Below are 14836 nucleotides of genomic sequence, written 5' to 3'. Positions count from 1 at the left end.
ACCCTCACACCCGCAGGCCCCGCCCTCGCCACCCCACAGGCCCCGCCCTCACCCGCCGGCCCACTCACCCCAGGAGTAGAGGAGCAGCCCCAGGCCCAGGATGGGCAGCGTGTGTCCCCAGCCGACGAAGAGGGAGGCGGGGATGAGCAGCAGGATGGCCTGTGGGCGGCACAGCCGGTCTGAGAGCCCCCACTGCCTCCGCAGAGCGCGGGCACCCCCTGCCCCCAGCCCCGGGGAACTCCATACCCGCTTCACAGCCGCGATCTCCCTGCCAGGGCGGATCCGCCGGGCATAGGCTCCCTGGATGGTGGCCATGGTGAGACCGATGAAGAAAAACATCTTCCCCTGTTCTACCCTGCGAGGGGCGAGCTGTCAGCACCCCTGCCCTGCCGGTGCTGCCCTCACACGGCCAGGCAGCCTGGGTGACCTCAGTCCCTGTCCTCGGGGCGCCGCGCAGTCCGCCCCAGGACCCTGGGCTGGGCCCGGGGGATGCGTGTGCCGAGGTGGGGATCCGCCAGGGTTCGGGGCGTCCCACCTGCTGAACTGGAAGCGCTGGTGCACCAGGAAGCTGAGCGTGAACTCCAGGCCCGAGAACAGGAAGAGGTAGAGGAAGTAGACCAGGCCCAGGCCGCGCAGGCTGCCAAGCCCTGGGGGGCAGTGAGGAGGGGCTGTGGCCCTGACCCGCATGCAGCCCCCAAGGTGGCCTGAGGGACCCCCAGCCCCACCCGCCAGGGCCCGCTCCTTACTGACTCCAGTGGGCGGGTCTGGGCCCCGCGCCACGGCGGAGAAGCGGAGCAGGGCCAGAGGGCTGAGCAGGTCCACGGCCGCCCGGAACCCCAGGGTGACGGAGGGCACCTGCGGGGGACAGCACTGAGGGTCCGCTAGGGGACCTGGGGGTGGGCTTGACGAACCCGCTCGGCCCCTGCACCTTGCAGAGCCCCAGCAGGGCCGGGGGGTCTGGGAACCATGGGGTCCCAGGAGGCGCTGTGCTCTCGAGAGCATCTGGACACCAGAAGGGGGTAGCCCGGCCTCCCCAGCACCTGGAGCTGGGACACATGACGAGCATCCCCACCTGTCCCAGCCTGGGCGCTGTCTGGCTCCCACCTTACCCGCTTCTCTGGGGGCAGCGTCTCTGGCAAGAAGCACCAGATGAACAGCAAGTCAGAGATGGCGAAGAGCAGGGCCAGCCAGGGCACCGTCTCCGAGGGCAGGAAGGCTCCCAGGGTGGGGCCCAGAGTGAAACCCAGAGAAAAGGCCACCCCGATGACTGCCTGGGGAAAAGAGGGTGCTTGAGCGAGCAGGGAGACCCGAGCCCCACAGATCCCTACCCCGAAGCCCCAGGGCCACTCACCATGCCCTTGCTGCGGGCGGATGGTGAGCCCAGGTCGGCAACGATGGCGGTGCAGAGGCTAACGTTCCCCTTGCTGATGCCGCCTATCACCCTGGAGGCCAGGAAGGCCGCAAAGCTCTTCGAGGCAGCCCACACGGCATACGAGGCGGCCACACCTGCCTGCCCCAGGGCAGGGGCCAAGGGCAGGTGCTGTCACTTGAGGCCAGGAGGGGCCCACAGTGGGGCTGGCAGGCTGGAGCAGTATTCCTGGGACCCTGCCCTGTTCTGGAGCAGCCAAAGGCCACTTCTATGCCCAGTGACCCCTTGGCAGGAGCAGCTCTGCCACACCCTGGCTTAGCTCCAGAAGCCCCGCTCCCCCCAAACACCTCCCCCAGGGAGCACTGAGGGCCACTGAGGGGCCACGGAGGGCCCACAGCTGCCTCCCAGAGGGCTGCCAGGTGGACATGCATACCAGAGACAGCAGCATCCCCGGGCGCCTCCCCAGGCAGTCAGACACGGCCCCTGTGAGTGGTGCTGAGAGGAACTGCAGGAGCGAGAAAACGGAGCCGATCAGGCCTGGAAGAGACAGAGCTCACGGTCACCGCTCGGCCCTGGAGCCCCAGGGGAAGTGGACGCTCCACGGGGAGAGGGGGCGGGCCATGCCCCAGAGCGAGGAGGTGAGAACCGAGGCGTGGGGAGGCCTCGGCCCAGCTCGGGACCATACCTCCGAACAGGACGCTGTTGTACCTCTTCTCTGCTGGCATCCCTATGGCTGCTGCAAACCAGTCCACCCCGCGCTGCCAGGAGCCATAGAGGGGGTCCTGGGGGACAAGAAGGCGTGGCAGACTGGGGCGTCTCTGAGGGGCTGGGAGCCAGGAGCAGCCATGGTGGGGTGTAGGGGCAGTGGGGCTGGAGGGGAGGGGCTCACGTGGGCACGGCCGTGGCTCTCCAGCAGCCCAGGCAGTAGGGGCAGCAGCAGGGTGAAGGCCAGGAGGTCCAGCAGGAGGCCGAGGAAGACCACAGCGACCACGCGGGTTTCTGGTGCCGGCTGCTGGCGGATGGGCGGGCGCGGCGTGCAGCTCCCGCCGGCTCCACAGCCCATGATGGGAGCGGCTCCGATCAGGCCCGGCCGAGCGTGTGGCAGGTCTGCACGAGAGCACGGTGCACGAAGGCACGTCCGGTTACCAGGCCCCGACGCCCACTTCACCTCGGGAGGAAAGGATCCCTCCGCCCGCGAAGTGTCCCCAACCCACTCACTGCCAGAGCGCCCCTGAAGGATCTGCCTGCCCCGTTACCGGCTGTCACTCTGTGCGCCCTGCCCCCGACCCTGGGCAGCAGGAAACGCAAGCTGTGGGGGAGTTACGCAAAGAAACGGCCAGGCTGGGAGGCCGACCGAGCGGGGGCCGGGCGGGGGCATCCGGCACCTCCCGGCCCCCGCACCACGGTCCCGGGCGGAGCGGTCGGGGAAACCCAGGCCCAGGCGGGAGCAGGGGGCAGCTTGGCTAGCCGGAAAACGACCCCCGCCCGCCCCGCCCCTGCCGCTGCCGCGCGCAGTACAGACCAGGGGATGGACTGACGGATGGACGGACAGACGGACGGACGCACGCGCAGAGGACCGCCGGGAGGGGCGGGTGCGCAGACCCCGCCCCGCCCACCCGGAAGCCGGCACGGTTCCCCGCTCGGAAGTGGGCGTGGTTTCATAATCCGGAAGTGGGCGGGCCGCCGCGCCCACTCTTTCGGGCACTGGGCCGGGTGTCACCAGCCCCGTCCCGGGCCGGCTTCCGCCAGGGGTCCGATCGGGGGCGCCTGATAGACGCAGCCCCAGTTGCCCCCAGATTCTGCGCCCGAGGGACGACCCGCCCGCTGAGGACCCTAGGGCTTTGGGTGACCCGTCCGGAGGGCGGGGTCCATCCTGGCCGGACCCTCCTCGCGCCGTCCGCCCCGGCCAGAGGCCTGCGTCCGAAATACAGCTGCGGAGTCGGCGCGGGGACGCGGGCTCGCCCGCACTCGGGCTGCGGCGGGGACGGTGGGGCGTGGAGGCGGGACTGTCCGGCGTCCCGCCTGCCCGGGGTCACCGGGGAGGGGCAGTTGCCAGCATGGCGTCTGGGGGCCTGGCTTGGGCTCTCCTGGCAGCCGGAGGGCCTGCCTGCACCTCCCGCTTCCCGTCCGACTCTTGATGCAGGCGTCTGTGGTCGAGCCGACCAGGACAGGCCACCGACTCCTGACTGCTCGACGCTAATGCACTCCTCTGTAGACGACACAAACTTCAAATAAGCCTCACGGCAGCCCCTTTTTCCGGCATACAGCTGTTTCCCTTGAGTACCAGTCTGCTCTCCCCGAAGAGCAGGCACGGCTCAGGCGTGTCGGCGGAGCTGAGATGGCTGGGGGAGCGGCCGAGCGTTCGGCTCTCAGAGCAGCCCTGTCTGGCGCCTGGCCAGGCGGTCACAGCTGCCGTCACCACCACCTTCTTCCCAGACCCTCTATAGGCCCCCTCGGCCTGGAGGAGGCAGGGCGGAGACGGACATGCCGCCTGGTACTAACCTTTTCCAGGACAAGGCCTGCAACGGGGTGCAGAAGCCTGGGCCGGGCCGAGGTGCCGATGCAGGGTGACACGGGGCCCGGAGCTGGGGCCGTTTTCCCTCCCAACAGAACTCGGCAGCAATACCTCGGCGACCAGCGCCGGGTGAAATAGCAGCGGCTGCCCTACAAGTTTACATGAGGTGGAAACTTGAGGCTGCACAGCAAGAAGCCAGCCCCATTTGTGGCTCCGCAGGCCACCAGGGCCTGAGATCTGTGGAGCCGCCCACCCGGCGGACACCTACGGGAACAGTCCTAGGGGGACAGCGGGGAGGACGAAGGCTCATCCGCCGAGGCCATCCCCAGGCCCCTCCGCCGGCTCCCAGGGGGCGCTCTGGCCCCAGCACTGCGTACTGCTGCCCAAATCACTCTCGACTCCCACCAGCCTCTGCTCTGCTGGGGAGGTCTGAATTGGTCACCCTTTCTCATCTTGCACATGCCGTCTGGCCGATCGGTCTCAGACCCCTCGTGGTCACTTCTGTGGCTCGCAACCCCAGGGACGGGCTCCCTGATGTGACTTCTAGGGCCGTCTATAGTTCCAAGGCCTCCGCCACATGCCCCGGGGCCACATGGGGAGCCAGGCCCCTGGGGGACCAGGGCGGGCGGGGAGGCAGCGTTCTGTGCAAGGCTGCAGCCCCAGGGCCACAAGTGTGGGCAGGCAGCTCCTGTGTCCTTACAGAGCCGCCTGGGCCCATGCAACCCAACCCCTTCCGCCTTCCCCAGCAGTCAGCCACCCAAGGCTGGATTAGGGTGACACCAATCACAGCTGCTGGGTGCCAGGGAAACAGGTGCCTTCTTTCTTTTCTGACTTCTAAACTGTGTAAACTTGTTTCATTGATAACTGAAAATTATGTAACATTATAAATACCACTGCAAATTACACATGGAGGCACATGTGCCTGACTGACCAGAGACGCTGGCCAGGACCCCATCGGCCCCAAGCCTTGTGATGGAACTCAGGACTGTCTGGAAACCATGCCCAGGCGTCATGCACAGTTTATCGGCACGTTGCTCCCGTGGAGGCCTGGACCCAGTTCCAGTGCAATTCGTCAGGAGAGGCTTTTTAACGGGAACAAAGTACAGGAGAAAACTCTGGCATTAGAGCCAGCAGCCCCTTGGTGTTCAGTATACAGTATCTCCTTGTCTTTTTATAAAATATAATTTATTTTTTGAACTTCTTCCTCTTCAGAGCCTTCCATTCACCTTCCTGTGTGGCCAGGCTGTTAAAAAGTTGCTTCACTTTTCGTTTTCTTTCCGCATCCCTTAAAAAAAACAAATCCATCTTTTGATTACTTTTTGGGGGAACATCTCGCCCTTTTTCACATCTGAACCAGCAAGTGAGATCCACGTGGGGCCAGTGACTCAGTCCAGGACACGTGGAGGCCAAGTGAGCGAGACAAGCCCCCAGGCTGCCCTCCGCCCTGGCCTGGCCACGGGGCGCTGGCAGCAGGGTTGCGGGGGGGCCCGGCCTCACCCCAGCAGAGTGCCCGCCCGCTTACCGCTCCATGGTCTCCGAGAGCCGCATGCGGGCCAGGAACTGGTTGTCCTTGCGAATCTCCCTGACGGCGCCTTTGAACTCCCGCTTGTGCTTGTGGATCAGCCTCCGCCGCTCCTGCTCCTCCTTGGTGCTGCCCTGCTTCCTGCCGAACTCCAGGCTGAGGGTGCAGAGCCTGATGCAGGAGGCCACCCCGGCAGCGGCCCTGGCCCCCCTGAATCCCCCGGCCTCCCTGGGCTGGGGTGCTGGGCCCTTGGGACTCACACTTTGACGAGCCGGGGGGTGAACAGTTTCAGCGGCACCGGCTTGCTCTTCTCACAGACCAGTGGCCGATAGTGCCTTGGCTGGTTTTCCATCTCCTTCAGAACACTCCGGCTCAGCTCCTGCAACACCGAGAAGCTCACACAGGTGGCCCCCCACGGGCCGGCGCTCTGCCCTCCCGCTGCCCCTTCCCTGAGCCCCTCGGAGCCACGGCAGCCTCAGCGCGTGGCCTGGCGGGACTCCAGGCCCACTGAGACCCATGGAGCAACAGAACTGAGCCTTCTCCCCCAAGGAGCCCGACAGAGCGGGGCAGCCCGTGGGGGGCGCACGACGGGCACCGACCCCACTCACACGCGGGGCGCTCCTGGGCCAGGAGGGCGCCTCTCCCAGCTGCTTGTCGCACGGCAGCAGGCGCAGAACCCGCTGGCCGGGGGCTCTGGCTGTCGGGGGCATGTGGTGAGGGGCGGCCCCCTGAAGCCTCTGAGTGGAAACACCAGCCTGCCCGCCCGCACCCAGACCCGGCCTCACCTGGAGCGCGGGTGGGCAGCAGCGGGTGGCCAGGTGCTCCATCAGGAGGGCTCGGAGGGGCCGCGTGATCTCGTAGAAGGAGGGCAGGGGGCCGTAGGCGAGCACACAGCGCCTCACCAGAGCCAGACACACGGCCAGGCAGGACAGCCTGCAGGACGAGAGTGGCCCCAGTCACCCAGAGCCCAGCAGCTCCCTGAAGGTGGAGGTCTCCCCTATGTGGGCTAAGGGCCTCCAGGTCAGACATGTGCCCTGAGCTGCGGCTGCGGGGGACGGCGGGAGCTTAAGATGACATCCTGTGTCCCCGAGCAGGAAGAAGGCTTCGGGACACGCAGTGACAACTGACCAGAGTGGCTCCACCTTGCTTTTTGTTTAAACAGAAGAAAATCAAGTTGAGCAACCCACACACATGGGAGAGACCCAGCAAAACTGACCCACTCACTATGATGGCCGAAGCCCTCATCGTAAATAAACCTCACTTTGCTGAACTCATTTGTTGGGTCTAATACCTTTCTGCGGAACCCTGCGGATTTCCTACAGGTAAACCCAGTTAGCAGTGGTGACGCGGGGCACCTTCATGGTGCTGGGTGCTGTCTGGCTCCTGGCCTGGCCTCTTTTAAAGTCCAGGCTGGTGCCACAGCCCACAGCCCCGGGCCCACAGGTACCTGGCGTGGTTGGCCTCCGTCTCAGTCTGGGCTTTCAGGCCACCTGCCCACTGGAGGGGGAGGCTTCTCCTCTGCCACGTGGCCATGTCTTCCTCATCAGAAACCAAGAGCAACTCCGAGTTCTTCCCAAGTGCTCTGAAAGGGTGCACCAGAGTGTAACCTGGGTTCCGGGTGGGACAGGAAGAGATGGCCTGAGGTCATGGGCTGCAGGCAGGCTCCGGAGGGCGAAGCCTTCGGGAGTTCCCTGGACAAGCATGCCCTGTATTTACCACCAGAGACGACGGACAGCTCTGGCAGGGGCACCTGGGCCAAGTCCAAGTGCGGTAGTCCCTGCCCTCCTGGGCACACTGGACTGAGCATCAGAAAGAAGGAACAGACTAAGGAAAAGCAGAGGAGGGTGAAGGGCCCCTCAGGAGAGCTGGCCGGGCAGGGGCAGGATGGAGTCTGACCACGTGGAAACAAGTGAAAGGAAACGATGAACCTAACCATTACTCCATCCCCAATACTGCTTCCACTCACGATCAACCCAGAACGCCGCACTCCTGCGTTGCTGGTGCCGAGGCTGCCACCCGGGGGTCCTTTACTGCACTCGGCTCACTTGTGCCACGTGGAGAGCAGCTACTGTGCACAGTACACCGGGTGTGATCCTGACTTCACACTGAGGGTGTGTGCACGCGTCCACACGAGCAGAAAGGCTGCCCTGGACAACAGCGCTTTCGTCTTCTAACTTCCCCACGCTCTGAGCTTTCTACTTTTTTGACTATGAATTACTTCCGAAGCCCTTAAATTTCTGAAGCACAATATACTTGAAAAAGCTCCCTGGAACCAACTCACCTTGGCTCTGCTTGTTTGGAGTTGCCATGTGAAGAATCCCAGCGAGAAAATTGATGAGCTCAGGGATGAACCTCTGGGACAGAGCCACGTAGTCTAGGAACACGCAGCACACGAAGAGTCCCTGGACCACGTGCTGCAGCGACTGCACAGGGCACTGGAGACGAGCGCAGGGCTGGTCAGGAATGTTCTGGAACGCCCTGCTGGCAGGCCCCCAGCTTCCCCCGGACTGTGGCCTCCGCAGTGGAGCAGAGGCGGACGAGAGGCCCCGGAGACGGGGCTCTATGACCACGAGGTCCACCACTCATGGGGAACCAGTTATAACCCCCACAGTAAGCAGGCACCGACCACATGCCCACGGAGGAGAAGGCCCAGTTGGGACTCTTAAAGCCAAGAGGGGCCTGACGGGATGCCGTGCCCCTGTCCTCCGGGGGCACGCCCCGTCACCCTGTCTGGAGGGGCGCTGGGAGCGGTACTGCTGGCCTGCTGTGCTCACAGGCCCTGGCAGGTGAGTTTTGTTCAGTCACAGCCCTTGCACAGTCCAAGGGGGGGCGGGCTCTGACGGGGATGCCCTGACGTACCTTGGTGAGCAGCTGGCTCAAGCACAGCAGCGCAGGCGTGACGACCGGGTGCCAGAAGTCAGAGGTCGGAAACAACATCCCAACAATCTTCAAGTAAATGAGCTGGAGAGGAAGGCCACCACCCAGATCAGAGGAGGGACGCACAGGACAGCCTGCTGTGCACCTCCGCGCTGATCAGAAGCAGACCCCCACCCACTGGGGACAGTGACCCATGCTGCCAGGACGCTAACGCCAGACAGGCGGGAAGCAGAGGCTGACACCCCTCCTGTCACCTCGCCACCAACCAGTTGGCAGAAAGGCCACGAGCTGGTCACAAAGCCGCGACCCTCACCTCAAAGCTGCCTTTAAACCCCTCCCCGGAAGCCCGTCGGGAGTCTGGGTCTTTTGCACGTGAGCGGCCCACCCCGTCCGGCTCCTGCGGTGAAGGCTGTGCCGACCTCCCTGGCGCCCGCGTCTGCTCCTGGCTCTGCGAGCGCAGGACAAGCATGGGCCCAGTTTGGTTCAGTGACATCAACTGAACCCTCACGCCAGCCTACGGTCCACGGAGCACTGCCGCCACGGCTCCCGCCCGCAGCGGGGAGGCCCGGCCCCCTGCAGGAAGCCGCTGCAGGGCGGCCAGCTGGGTCCACTCGGACACGGCTCCACAGCCAAGGGGCTGTGGCTCCCAGGAGGACTGAAGCCACGGACCCCAGCTCAGGCCCCTGCTTGAGGAGCCTGTTAACCACCAACACAAAGCCTGGACTCGCAGGTTCCTGCCAGTCGCCGTTAGCTCATTTTCAACACAGACAGCAAACAATGAGATAACTGAGCAGAATCCCTCCAGTGAGCAGACAAGACGACAGCCCTGGAGCGTGTGAAACATCAGAAACCTCAGGGCGGTCAAAGGCCGCCGGCAGGAGCAACCTGCCCATAGGTTCATCCTCAGGTGTGAACGGCTCTGTTCACAGAGAAAGCAAAGCAGGAACTCTGTCGCCAAACACACGGCAGCTCGCTGTTAACGGTCAGCACTCTTCCTGGGTCTGGTCCTGTGCGATCCCCGGATGGCCCTAGAGGCTCTGGGCAGACACCCCCTCGAAGCCCCCACCCCTCCATGCCAGGACGCCACGCGGGACGGCTGATGTCCTCAAGCCCCCGCTCACCACGTCCAGGCCCGGGAAGGCTGCCCGGCCTGTGGTCTCAACGGTCCCTTCCATCTCGTGCATGGCGTCTCGGAGGACAAATTTCATGGCATCACTTGCAGACTCAGGAAACATCTGGCAAAGGTTATACAATGGCCTGTTAATCAGAAACGCAGGTCAGGGAGGATGTCTGCAGGGAACAGAGATGAGAAACCCCGCGTTCACCGTTCTGCTGCGGCATCAGCTGCCTACCGAGCTGGAGCCGGAAGCCCTGACTCTTGCACCTGGCAGGCTGTCCTGGTGGCCCAGGAACTTTTCCAATACTGTTTGCGATAATCTGGACTCACTTTCACCTTTTCCTAGAATCCTGGTTGTAACTTTCTGGCAGTAGTGGCAGAGTGAGCCCTGTCTGTAACGACTTACAGCCCGGGGAGCACGTCCCGTGCGTCCTGAACCCACGGACGCCTCACCAGCTCTCCTGGGGGCAGAGGCTGGCACGGGGGAGGGTGTCAGCTCTCACCACCCCCTGCCCCCGACTCAGCACCCTCCCCACTGCATCTTCCTCCAGCCAACAGGGCCCGGGAGCCAGTGGCTCTGCCTGCAGGGGCCCTTTTGCACAGCGTGTGGCCCCAGCCCGGAGCCCCCACGGAGGCAGAAGCAGACAGCGAATGACACAGATGAGCCATCAAATACTCCGAAGAAACCTGAAGGGGCACAACTGTCATGTGTCCATTTGTTCGCCATTTAAAACGGCCCCCTCCCCAGGGCGGTGGGGGAGCATGCAGACAGGACCAAGGGGCGGAGCTCGCCACGGGGGCTGGGCCAAGGCGGCATCCACGATGCCGAAGCCACTGTAAGGCTTCACTAAATGGCACAGAATTTGTTCAACTCAGCCCCCAGTTCCAGATAACCCCCCGTTTCCACTCACACGACCAGCTTGTCAATGACGCCGAGGTCTGGGGGGTTGCTTGCAGCCAGGTCTCCGATGTATTCCAGAAGGAAGCCGAACAGTTTCTGCAGGAACAGGGTAGGTCAGCGCTCAGGGCGAGCACGGAGAGAGCCCCTGAACGGCTGGGGGTCTCGAGTGCCACAGGGATGGGAGCGCAATGCGAGGCAGGGTGCAGGAGGGGGAGTGTAGGGCCCGGGTGTGGCTCCCTCGGCCGGGAGGCGACACCACACTCCTGGATGGAGAAAGTGAGCGGCCCCGCTGCGGTCAGCATGCGGTGTTACTGGGAGAGGACAGGCGTACGCCCAGCACCCACTCCCCGGACCCTCATGCGGGGCGGACTCGCTCTGGGCAGTGCTGGGGCTCCCCTCACACCCCCGGGCCTGCCACGGACCCGGAGCCAACACCCATCCAGGCCTGCCCCCACGGAAAGCAGCCAGCTGCGAACACGGTGAGTGCTTGGTGGCCATTGGTGCCACGGCTGCCAGGCCTCTGCCTGCTCCCAGCGCCACAGGGGGACAGCCAACGTACTTCCAGCTTTGCTTTGTTCCCCACCGCAAGGCTTGGGTGGTTGCATTTCTGAATTCTCTCCACAACCAAAAGCTGGTCTTCCGTCGATTTTCCGGACAGTAAAGACTTCAGTTCCTCGCAGGATTCGGGAACTATCAAAATAACAAACAAAAAGTACAAAACATGCCCCACACTTAACTTGTATAATGAGAACTACTCACATTTCTGGTAACACAAACGTGAATACTGAACACAGACTAAGTAACAGGCCTTCGTTTGCTTCCCCCCCCGAGACGGTTCTGCCCGTGTCATCGAAACCCTCGTCCTGTGTGATTATCACGAGTTCCAACAGATCCCCCCGGCAGCCCTCAGCCAAGAGGCCGCCCAGAGCCCTGAGGTCAGGCCCAGGGGACGCTGCAGAGAAGGATGACCGAGTCTGTCTGTGAGCCAGGCCGGTGCAGACGGGCAGGGTGGGCGCGTTGCTAGCACGGCCCAGCAGGGCCGGCCTCGCCAGGTCCCCCTGCTACTCGTAAACCTCGACGCCAGGGGCTTGCCGACCTGCGAAGGTGTAGGGCAGCTGGGCCCTGGCCGCCGCCCGGTCGTCCCTTGGCAGCCGCTCTCCGGGGCTTGGATGCCGACCCCTCTGGGGCCGCTCGCGTGCGTCCGCGCCGTCGGTGTCAGACTCCAGGCCCGCGGCACCCTCAGGGCCACGCGCGTCCTCGCTGTCGGCATCAGACTCCAGGTCCGAGTGGCTGTCTGGGCTGTCGCTGTCCTCTGGGCCCCCCTCGCTCCAGCCTTCGCCCTCCTCCTCTTCGTCCTCTCCACTCTCCCCGCCACTGGCGTCCCCACTTGGCTCCTCCTCGACGTTCATCTTCCCATCCTGCAAACGGAGCATGGACACCAGACACGTCGTTCCTCTGGGACAGCGGCCAGCACGGCTGTGGCCGCGCCTGAGGGCCAGGGGCCTGGGGGCACCGGGCCTGGGACCCGCACTCTGCGGTCCCTGCCACCAGGACTCTGGGCAGAGAAGCTAGCTGTTTCTAGAAAGACAGTTCCCATCTATGGTAAGGCTATTATGTGAGAAACCAGAAAATCTGCCACTTCAAATGAAAACCAGGAAAGAAAGCAAACGCCTCACTTTGTAAGAAAGCAAGCGCCGGTCATCTGTGTCCAGCACGAAGCCGTCGCTCAGGTCGTCAGCCGACAGGTGCTTCGGTCTCTTGCTGTGCGCGCCCTCCTCTCTCCCCAGCATCCTCCGGAGCCTCTCGGCCTGAGCAGGAGGAGGAAGGTCGCCGCTGAGCGCACGCCGGGCAGGAACACCAGCCGCCCGGCAGCCCCAGCCTCGCAGCTATGTCAGGCCTGCCCTCTGCTTTCTGTCTTCAGCCAGACAGGCAGGCCCTCGGCATGCATCGTATGCAACACTTATTTAACAAAAATAAAAACTAGTATTGCAGCAGAAATATGTTCTGGTCACAAGGAAGGAAAAACCATGTTAGACTGAGGTTTCTCTGGCCAAGTGACGCTGGCCAATCGGAGTGAACTTCACTCGCCGCCAGACCCCAGGAGAGGAACGCGAAACCAGTGGCCCGGCCCTGTCTCCATCTGAGCACAGGCAGCGGCAGCCCCCGGCAGGGGCAGGAATGGCCAAAAGCGCGGGAGCACGCCTCTATTTCGTGTTTGTTGGTAACATACGGAAAATTTAAAAAACTTTTAAGAGAAAAACATGAGACAGGAGTGCACTCTATTGCCAGCAGCTGTTTTGAGGTAAATTAATTAGGAAAAAATGTTATTTTTGTTATATTGTGTATTACCTGCCTTTTTTTTTTTTTGCTTATAGTCAAAAATATAGTAAAACAGTATTTTAGAGCTTCCCTCATAGCTGAGTTGGTAAAGAATCCGCCTGCAGTGCAGGAGACCTGGGTTCCATCCCTGGGTCAGAAGATCCCTGGAGGAGGGCACGGCAACCCACTCCAGTGTTCTTGCCTGGAGAATCCCATGGACAGAGGAGCCTGGCGGGCTACAGTCCACGGGGTCAGCCCATGGGGTCACAAGAGTCGGACTTATCGACTAAACCATCACCCTCATCACCGCAGTAAACAAACAGAAACTTTTCCACAGGCCATCAAGAGCCCACCGATAAAAGGCTTCCCAGGGAGGCACCCCAGCCCCGCCAGTACCTCCAGGCGGCTGAGGCGCTCCTGCTCCTCCCTGGCCAGCTCCTCCTCCGTTTTCATCCTGTTAGAGGGCTGCGCTTTCATTTCAAAGCCGAGCTCACGAACCATCACGTCATATGCATCAGGCTAAGGCAGAGAGAAGAGTGTTTTTTAATAGAAAAGACTTGCGTAACTAGCTCCCCACACGTGTTGGTCGTGGCTGGTCGCTGTTACAGAAGAGGCCAAACCGCGTCTTTTCTGCTTGTGTGACAGACTGGTCCTGGAGAGGCTTGGCAGACACATCTGGGCCATATACAAAAATTCTTCTCCAAACCCATCTGCTTTAAGAAAACTAACCCTTGCCCATTTAGGCATTAAGCCCCCAAACAGGGTCTTGGGGAAAGAATAGTGAGGTCGATGCACAGATGTGCAGACGGCCACAGGGGAGGCTGGTGAAATACTACTATTTCTTAGAAACCAATGACTTGAAGACTGCAGCTTTTTCAACACCTTAGACTAAAATTCGGATACCACCTGAAGGTCTTCCCCCATCCCAAGTCTTCCTAATACCAAGAAACCACCATTTTCTTTAGCGTCATTTTTCTGGAGTAAATATTGAAATAACTTTCACTCGACTTCTACCCCAATGGAACACACATCGGCTACCTCAATGTCAAAGTTCAACTCAGGTCCCAGCAAGGAGAGCAGATGCCAGCTCCCCCTTGTCTGTGGACGAAGTGCACGGCTCGAGGCCAGGCCGAGTGAGACATGTCCACCCCACCTTGGGCTTCTCCTTTCCGCCTCCAGTCTCAGACTTGGGTGTCTTGCGGGCCAGGAGAGCCTGGATTTCTTTCCAGTCTTGGTCTAGCTTCTCTGTGAGTTCAAGGGCATCTTCCCGTTGAGCCTGTCTCTCCCTCTGGGGAAAAAGCACAGATGGAACACACCCCATTACTGTTGGTGTCCAGGCCCCACTGGACAACCGCTCAGCCAACACCCACCTTGCTGACTCAAAGAGACCATGAGAAAGGAGTCTCTCAAGAGCCCACCAGGCAGAACCAAGTCCCCGCTGTGAGGCTGCTCCTCTGGGTGCTCTGAGCAGTCGGCAAAGCAGTGACGCTATGCGACTCTTGATACACGCCAAAACCAACTCAACACCCACCCCGCCCCAAATCAAACTCCCAACCACAAGAAACCATCAGGGTTACCTGCCCGATGGCGTTACCACGCATCCTGCACTCCTAGTCAAGTGAACACTTCCATTACATTCACAGAAAGTTTTAATGCAACCTAAAACCGCCCAGCGAAAAAAGGCTGGGGGCGCCCCAGCGGCGAGTCCCAAGGCACAGCCGCCCTGGCACGACGGCAGCTGCTCACCTTCTCCTGCTTGGACCTGGCGATGAGCTCCTCAATCAGCTCCCTGCGGGACTTGGGTGGCTCCTCGCCCCCGCCAGGCTGCTGGGCGGCCTTCCCAGGGAGTGGCCCGCCTCCGCCTCCAAAGTGCGTCGCGGTCAGCTCGGCTGCAGACAGAGCAGAGAAGCCCGTGAAGCCCAGGCCCACCCAGAAGCGGGCTTTGCAGCCGCTCTGCCAGTGTTTCTCCGAGCTCGGTCCTGAGAACCCATTCCACGTTCAAGAGGAAATTCTCACTGGGTGGTCACTGCGATCACAGGTACAGCAGAGCCTGAACCAGACGAGCCCCTCTGAGAAAGCCCAGAGGCACAAGAACGGGTCAGTGACTGACTGATTCCCTGCTTCCCAGAATGCTCGGCACATTGTAACGGGTCAGTGACGGACTGACTGCCGCTTCCCAGAATGCTCGGCACATTGTAACGGGTCAGTGACTGGCT

General features: G+C 62.2%; 2 protein-coding genes across 3 annotated transcripts in view; both read right to left on the bottom strand.

The window, feature by feature from the left end:
* MFSD10 (major facilitator superfamily domain containing 10) overlaps positions 1-2966 on the bottom strand; it is a 9369-nt gene extending 6403 nt beyond the window's left edge. Inside the window, exons 1-10 of one of the 2 annotated variants that reach the window (XM_040237666.1) lie at positions 2892-2966; positions 2259-2476; positions 2055-2151; positions 1803-1906; positions 1352-1510; positions 1110-1271; positions 747-855; positions 536-647; positions 247-355; positions 69-159 (exon numbers count right to left, since the gene is read on the bottom strand). In XM_040237666.1, coding sequence (XP_040093600.1) covers positions 69-159; positions 247-355; positions 536-647; positions 747-855; positions 1110-1271; positions 1352-1510; positions 1803-1906; positions 2055-2151; positions 2259-2432 — 1117 coding nt within the window. In that variant the 5' untranslated portion in view covers positions 2433-2476; positions 2892-2966. Of the gene's footprint in view, positions 1-68; positions 160-246; positions 356-535; positions 648-746; positions 856-1109; positions 1272-1351; positions 1511-1802; positions 1907-2054; positions 2152-2258; positions 2477-2625; positions 2850-2891 lie in introns of those variants that run through there. The other variant, XM_040237667.1, reaches the window with a different exon arrangement.
* A 1715-nt stretch (positions 2967-4681) lies between these two features.
* Positions 4682-14836, bottom strand: part of NOP14 (NOP14 nucleolar protein) — a 15308-nt gene continuing 5153 nt past the window's right edge. Inside the window, exons 4-18 of the mRNA XM_040237649.1 lie at positions 14367-14509; positions 13774-13908; positions 13017-13139; positions 11978-12109; positions 11398-11719; positions 10861-10991; positions 10312-10397; positions 9405-9540; positions 8266-8367; positions 7688-7841; positions 6854-7013; positions 6192-6339; positions 5667-5785; positions 5407-5562; positions 4682-5169 (exon numbers count right to left, since the gene is read on the bottom strand). Of these exons, the coding sequence (XP_040093583.1) occupies positions 5070-5169; positions 5407-5562; positions 5667-5785; positions 6192-6339; positions 6854-7013; positions 7688-7841; positions 8266-8367; positions 9405-9540; positions 10312-10397; positions 10861-10991; positions 11398-11719; positions 11978-12109; positions 13017-13139; positions 13774-13908; positions 14367-14509 (2147 nt within the window). The 3' untranslated portion in view covers positions 4682-5069. The remainder of the gene's footprint in view (positions 5170-5406; positions 5563-5666; positions 5786-6191; positions 6340-6853; positions 7014-7687; positions 7842-8265; positions 8368-9404; positions 9541-10311; positions 10398-10860; positions 10992-11397; positions 11720-11977; positions 12110-13016; positions 13140-13773; positions 13909-14366; positions 14510-14836) is intronic.

The sequence above is a fragment of the Oryx dammah genome, unplaced genomic scaffold (genome assembly GCF_014754425.2).
Source record: "Oryx dammah isolate SB20612 unplaced genomic scaffold, SCBI_Odam_1.1 HiC_scaffold_3, whole genome shotgun sequence".
NCBI lineage: Eukaryota > Metazoa > Chordata > Mammalia > Artiodactyla > Bovidae > Oryx > Oryx dammah.
This window is presented reverse-complemented; position numbering and strand designations above follow the sequence as displayed.